This window comes from Triticum dicoccoides, chromosome 4A (genome assembly GCF_002162155.2).
Source record: "Triticum dicoccoides isolate Atlit2015 ecotype Zavitan chromosome 4A, WEW_v2.0, whole genome shotgun sequence".
In the NCBI taxonomy this organism is placed as follows: domain Eukaryota; kingdom Viridiplantae; phylum Streptophyta; class Magnoliopsida; order Poales; family Poaceae; genus Triticum; species Triticum dicoccoides.
Window position 1 is genome coordinate 707801231 of NC_041386.1, and position 7407 is coordinate 707808637.

Below are 7407 nucleotides of genomic sequence, written 5' to 3' on the forward strand. Positions count from 1 at the left end.
CTAGTATTGCAGAAGTACAGTAGTAGCAGGCACACTCATGACCATGGCATGAAAAGCTTGTGAAGCATCAGGACAACTTGTGCATGCCAAAAATCACAGTTAGGACAGTATATTTTCCAACTAAAAGCTGATGTGTTTCTTCTTCTGCCCCTTTTCTTTTTTGAAAATGAAAGCCTTTTTTCTTCTTTTGTGATTCGTGGTATGGCATGCTAAGAGGAAGCCCAAAAGACTTCATATTTGCAGATAGGACAGGTCTGTTTCACAAATGAAAAAAAAGGCATGTGAAATAATCTTTGCTGAAGTTTACTGTGAAAATGACTTTTAGTTATATACGATGTTATAGTTCGCTGTGAAAATGAAAAATATATTATGTTTGAACTCTTATGATGCGGTTTCCATTATTAATTGACTGTAGTTGATTATCCATTTCTCTAAAACACTAGAAAATCCCATCAACGTGGAGAATAAACTTGTCCCCCAATATTAATCAAATTAGCATGGTGCACTACAATACAAGCACCTAGACGACGAGCGTGAGCGGACATGGCATGTGGGCCACCCCTGTTGCACTCCCACGTCGCGACTCCACCACCGACTCTCTTTCACCTCTTGAGGATGCATATCAAAAAGAGGATGCATATCATTTCCTGGAGTATTGATTTTATTTATATTTTCCTCTTTGCGGAATAGAAGAGGCGAGACAATATCAAGGGGAGAGGCATCGATGCGGATTTGCCTGGATGCCATTTCCACAGATTTTTTCCCATGGCTTTGATTGATGTGTCTATCGCTTCCCGACTTCTTCTTTTCTTGACTCCATAACAAAAATCATGTATAATAGAAAATGTTAAAATCAAAAGCAGTAATTTTGAAAAACATCATGTATCAACCCCCCGTGTCTGGGCGCGTGCACACACATACACACGCACGCAAAACTATGGGTTCCTCGCAAAAAACAAGAAGAAGCAAAGTTATGGGAAAAGCAATATTTGTTTTATCCTTTGATTGAAGATTTATTTTTGTTGAGAAATCTTTGATTGGAGAAATATGAGAGGTCACAGCTTGTTGGGCCTGAATTTACCCGGCCGCGTCCAGCAAGGCCCGCAAAATAGGCGAACATAGACATGGGCTCCCAGTAGCCAGGGCACACAGACGCGAGCTGCCTAAAAAAAAAGAAAGAAAAAAAAGACGCGAGCTTTCTCGTCCTCGTCCTCTTCTTCCCCGGCCCCCAAATCTCACACGGCGCCGGCCACCCCCGCCGGAATCCGGCTCCACCAGTCGCCCCCCTCCAAGCCGCGGTTCACTCGCCGACCCATCGCCTTCTTTCGTGCGCGGGGCGGCTGCTCTGTCCGGTGACGCCGGCGGCTGGCGCGGGAGACGGACGGCAGCGGAGGCCGCCGGGGACAGGAGAGGGCGAGGGCAGGGGGATGGAGGCCGCCGCCGTACTGCACCCCGTCGGCGGCCACGCGCGAGCCGCGGAGCGCTGGGAGGCGCCGGCGTCGACCGTGCACTGTGGTAAGAAGACGCCGAACTATCCACCAAGCAGAGCAGTAGCAGAGCGTAGAGAGTACGAGTAGTCTTACCACTGGGTAGAGGTACAGGATAGGATATGTGTGTACGGTACACATAGTTTCTTCTAGTGCCGCATCATGTTTGCAGAAATCATAACAACTTGGGAAGGAATGTTGTCCTTGCCTGCACCATAGCACCTTTTGGGTGTCCTTTGTTCTGTCTGTTCACGGCTACATGATAAGTATATCGCTCACAAGTTTCTAGCAGAACCAGGTAGGGTTCTTAGGCCAGCGCGCGCGCTTCCTGTTTCAATTCCTATCCGATGAACCTCTGGTTGAAAGGCTGCATGTGCTTGATTGGCTGTCGCCTACATGTACAGCGTGCCTTCATCCCTGGCATTTTCTAGTTAGGTTGTGTGTATTGTACTTGTACATGACATAAATCTAGCGGGCATTGCTGGTCCTGGGTAATTGCGGTGTGAAATAACCGGTCCCCTCTCATGGTTATTTTGTTTGTCATCCGTTTGCTGATCTGTGCATCGAACTAAAGTTACAGATAGCTGCAGAAGCCGCAGATTTAGTACACCAAAGCCGATTAAATTGTAGGCCATAATTCCTCATGTTTGCCGTAGCACCGCTTCCTTCTTTTAAAGTCCTTTGCCGACGAGTGGGCCCATCTCTCCACGATCTCTACAGTCTTTTTCTGTGGTATAATGCCCTAGCCTTGTTCTGATGTAGTATCACTAGATTCTGCAACCTTCTGTCTGTCTTTTGTTGCCTTGCATGTTACATGGATACAGTGTCTAACGATGTAGATTCTGTTTGAACTGGAATATTAACATTCCATATCATCACAACTAGTTGTTTTCCACCAATTTTGATTCAGGCAATGGTGAAGATGCTGCTGCAGATGATGACTCCTGGTGTGATGCTTCAGATTCTCCAGGGCATGATTCCAGCTTACACAGAGAATGGACCCACAGGCAGGACCAGTTTCATAAGGTACATGATTATTTTCACTTCCGTGGTTATTGATTAATCATGAATCATGAATTTGTGTGATGTCCAAAAAGTTTGAAAGTAAGGCTTTTGGTCTCTTTGTAGATGGGCTATAGGGATGGTATAACAGAAGGGCAGAAGGATGTTGCCCAAGAGGGGTTCAACCTTGGGCATAGGCAATCTGCGCATGTTGGATACAAGTGGGGTCTCGTTCGGGGGATCACTAGGTAAACTGCATTTCTGGTCGTGTGAATAACAGTTTTCTTGTATAAAGTTCCTCTTGTGTCATTCTCATTTATTATATTTTCCTTTTGTTGTCCCTCAAGCAGTGCATTAGCTAGTCTTCCTGACAGTCTAAAAGAAAAGTTGATGCGCGATGCCCAGCGTAGAGGAAAACTTGAAGATTTGCACAACTTCGTGCTAGAAATTTCAGCACAGGGTGCGCTGCAACTGTTTCACGAGAGTACACTTCAGGATAATCGTCGACCAGAGGAAAGCATGCTCCAAACAATTACAAAGGACCTTCTACTGTTGTTGCATGAATGCCCAGATGTTCATGTTAGTGAAGAGTTGAAACGAGTTCCATAAGCAAGGTCATACATGAAACTGCTGGCACCACTGATTTCGAAGTCAGGTAGAATCACTTAGACCGAGTCTTCTGAAGGATGTAATTGTAAATCCTGTGATACTAAAGTTTTCTTTATGGCGTCACCCTTTCTTTCCTCTGAACTCCTGTAATTTGCAGTATGAATAATGATAATCATATCTTTCTTCCTGAGTTTTGCATCTTCCTCTTATTCCTTTACCATGCTCTGGTCTACCTGAGCATTCCTGAGTATTGGTAGTCTATTGATTTGATCCATTGTGATATTCTTGGGACAGTCTCGATACTTGTTACACTCAGTGCAGACATCACTAGATATTTTATTTTTGCTAGTTTAAGTTTTCAAACATTCTGGCATTTCGCAATACTGACAATGCGGTATCTACAGTTAAAGAATGCAAATGCAGTAGTACATATTTGATGAAACCTCTCACCTCGTTTGTTTTTCATATCAAATTAAGGAGCAATTACCCCAAAAAAAAATTCTGTTTGATTACACTTGGTTGAAAGGCTGCATATGGTTCTTTAGCTGTTTACTACATATACACAGTGTGCTTGGTTTCCTGGCATTTTCTACATATATTGCTGATCCTTGGCAGTTGGGGTGTGTAACAACCAATCCCCCTCTCGTTGTTATTTTGTTTATCATCCATTTGCTGATCTGTGCACTGAACTGAAGTTACAGATAGATTCAGTCTTCAGATGCAGAACACCAAAGCTGATTAAATTGTAGGCCATAATTCATTGCAGTCCTCATGTTTGCCATAGCACCTTCTTCTTTCAAAGTCACTTGCTGACAAGTGGGCCCATCTCTCCATGATCCCCACCGTCTTTTTTTTCTGTGGTTCTAAAAATGTAGCTTATTGTAGTTTTGCCATAGCAACCCTGCTTTGCCCAGTTGATCTGTGATTAACCTTTGGTTAATATGCCAAGTCAAACTTTAAAATTTTAATATTTTGCCTGTTCACCTGCAGAGGGCCTGAAGAACTGGATTTTCATGGAACATGTGACAGACTGTGTTATTGTCGACCTAAGTTTGACTCCAACGGCGGAGTCTGTGCACGGCATGGACGATCTCGACCATCTCATCACCCATGAAGTCTCAGAGAGCGGGCCGTTAGTGCCTGGAACATGTGACAAACCACATTGGCGCCAACCTAAGTTTGACTACTCCGAGAGTTATGATTGATGGGAAATCGCCATGAGATTATCACAAGTTATTCTTTTTCTTTCCCATATCTTTTTTCGCTGTCTGGAACATTCTGGTGATCGTATATCGATGAAATCTCCGGTTACCTGAGAGAGTGTGAGTTGGCTTCGGTAGCAGTTCAACCCTGTAGCATTAACTTAACCTACAATGACATGCTGTGGTTTTTATTTGTGCTGCTGGAACAGTCTGCTGATCTTAGACTGATGAAACATTCAGATATCTTTGTTACTATCATGTTTGACTTGAGTTGCCTGTCATCATAAGTAGTATCATATCCAAGAGAGGTGTACCATCACAGCACCACAATAGCAGGTACAAACATGACAAGGACAGGAAAAAGTTGATGTATATATAAGCTTCTGAACCATCAGGACACTTGCACATGCCAAAAATTACAGTGGGGTAGACACCCTTTGGGACAGTAAACTAAAACTAAAAATCTATATTTTTTCCCTTTTCTTTCCTTTTGACAGTGAAATCCAACTAAATATCTGCTTTCGAACATAAACTAAAACTCTGTTTTTTTTGCCTTTTCCTTCCTTTTGACAGCGAAATCAAACTAAATATCTGTTTTTTTCTTTTCTTTTCTTTCTTTTGTACTGAATGAGTAGGCGTAGCAAGCGAGCGGCGCGAAGACGTGTCGCCGCCTTGTGAGCTTCGATTGGCTGCTGATGACATGCTAGGAGGGCCCAAACACTTCATACTTGCAAACTGGGCAGGTCTGTTTCACCAACAGTTAATCACATGTCAGCAACTGTACTTTTGCCCAAAGCCATGACTTTTCTCTAACCTTCGGCAAAAGGTGAAAAAAGAAGCAATTTTTAACTCTCACCTTGTTGATCTTGAGCCAGCTGCTAATGCAACTTGCATGGTAATTATGTTTGCAGGGCAAGGTTATGATGTTCTCCCGGTTTCTGAAAGCTGACAGGCACACAGTACAAGTGCTGCATCCATTGGTTGAAGAAACAGAGAGATTCATCAGTGACAAAGAGAGATTTACTGCCAAAAGATTAACTAATTTCCAGCAATACACTAGTGATTAGTCATCATCAGTAAGGATTTCATATTTGATTGAGAAGGTTGTGGACTCACTCATCATGGTTTGTCCTCCTTGAGAAGAACCCTGATCCTGACCTGTACTTCCATGGCACCAAGTATGACAGGAGCTCATCTGATAAACCTCTGCTCTCATTTCCCACTGATTCCACTAGTTCCTGCCCTTGCTGGATTTTTTTTTTGCAGAAAAAAGGGACTGGAATCAGCAAACAAATTTTCTGACGAACCAACCAACCGCGGCGTGCTATTTATTGACAAAGAAATCTCGCGTTCCAAACGGGGCCTTTACAGGTAACAGAAAAAGAAACTGTGGGACATTCATTGAAGACAAACCTCATATGTCATGTTGTCCGGATCAACATCGTCGTTGGTGTCGTCGTTGTCATCGTCATCCTGCCCAGCTGCCTGCGAACCGGTCTCGGAATTTTTAGTTTGATGCAAGCTGCAGATAACTAGCTCAACAAACAAGCAACTGCAAATATAAGTTTGTATAATAGCTCACGTCCTCTTCATCGCCGCGATCATCGTCGTCGTCCGTGTCGGATGGGGAAGGCACACAGCTTATGTCTGAATTTTAACACACACAGAACACCAATATATCAGATGATGATCAGCATCATGTACCTTCTCTGAACTGAATCAAAAGAATTGCATACCGTCTTGTTCGTCTTTGTTGGGAGGCGTGTCCACATCCAGATCCTCCATCTCCTGCAGCATCCTGGCGTATTTGAGGTCGGCAGCGATCTGTTCCTCTGAACTTCCTGAGGTTTCTGCTGCTGTGCCTCTGCTGCTCTCCCCATGGCAGCAATGCATGCTCCAGGATGCACCAGGGGCCCCTGTGCCGAAGGATTGGTGCAGGCCCTCCTAAGGAAACAAATCAGAACTGTTACTTTTGAGAAAAAAAGGTTTCAGTTGACCACAGAATTTTTCTTGAAAAGTGCGGAGATGTTAATATGAAACATACCTGGTGTTGAAGAACATCACCGATCACATACTCGAGGAAGTCATCGTGGTTCACATCATCACCGGCGGTGCTGTACTGCACGGTGATCCTCCGATAGGCGCCGGGTGGCCCGACGGTGGCCATGGCCACCGGGCGTCAGGCAGCAACCACCGGTTAGTTACCTACAACAACCTCCAGTGTTAGTTGGGATCAAAGATAGTTTCTGATTAAGAAGCAGGTTCATTCCAACCTCCTTGATGGAGCATGACAATTCTGCTTCCCAAAAAAGGAAAGAAAAATAATTCTCTGTCTCTCCCTTTAGAACAAGCAAAAGTAGCAGCAGTAACAATTTCTGAGGAGGGTTTTTTGTTTGGAAGATCGACGAAGGCGCAGAGCGGAATCGAAGCGCAGAGCTCCGTTGCGATGAAGAGGAGAAAGGGGGGGAAGGAGGAAGAATCATGAACAGGAGGATTGATCGGAAGAGATGCTTACTTTTTCTCCGTTTCTTCAGAGCCTGATGATGATCTCCCTTTCCTGCTCTTCTCCTGTGTTCTCTTCTCTTCTCCCAGCTGAGCTCTCACCTTCTCAAGGTTGGATGGTTGGGTGCTTTGTTAATGAGGGGGTGGTTGGTTGGTTAGCTCCCTCCAAAGTGCTTACTTATATATATACGCGGGCCGCCCGCTCTCGCCGTCTCTGTTTTTTCTAGAAAAAAGAGCTGTGGAGGAGGCCCCGCCGGTATACAAATTTATGAACAAATTATAAATATATGCGCGGGAAATGTACAAAATGTGTAGAGGGAGAAAGAGACCTGGCCTAAAGATAATCCTCCTGTCTCTGTTCACTGCATATCCCAACTGAAACTAACTGTTGATGATCTTTCATCTCAGATCTTATGATCTGCCTTTATTTTCTTCCTCCTTCATTCCTTTTAATTTTTTTACCTGTAGATATGTAAACCGCAACTTTTTTTTATAAACATATGCACTAGGAATTCCTGGTATTTCCCATCAATGAAAAAACTAGTTATAGATTAACACATGTATTAGGTCAGAAAGAGATCTGACTTAGGCCTGAAGATATCCTG

The 7407-nt window shown here is 44.0% G+C and overlaps 2 protein-coding genes across 2 annotated transcripts; one reads left to right on the forward strand and one right to left on the reverse strand.

Annotated features, from left to right (window-relative positions):
- Positions 1-1163: 1163 nt before the first annotated feature.
- Positions 1164-4555, forward strand: LOC119288056. The gene is made up of 5 exons (XM_037567674.1): positions 1164-1515; positions 2398-2513; positions 2616-2737; positions 2840-3144; positions 4089-4555. The coding sequence occupies exons 1-4, from the start codon at positions 1428-1430 to the stop codon at positions 3096-3098; spliced, it is 585 nt and encodes a 194-aa protein (XP_037423571.1). The 5' UTR covers positions 1164-1427; the 3' UTR covers positions 3099-3144; positions 4089-4555.
- A 196-nt stretch (positions 4556-4751) lies between these two features.
- LOC119288055 (E3 ubiquitin-protein ligase BIG BROTHER-like) lies at positions 4752-6971 on the reverse strand. The gene is made up of 8 exons (XM_037567673.1): positions 6816-6971; positions 6345-6505; positions 6037-6244; positions 5883-5947; positions 5714-5785; positions 5417-5547; positions 5157-5268; positions 4752-5045 (listed from the first exon to the last, which is right to left on the reverse strand). The coding sequence occupies exons 2-8, from the start codon at positions 6465-6467 to the stop codon at positions 5004-5006; spliced, it is 753 nt and encodes a 250-aa protein (XP_037423570.1). The 5' UTR covers positions 6468-6505; positions 6816-6971; the 3' UTR covers positions 4752-5003.
- Positions 6972-7407: the final 436 nt, after the last annotated feature.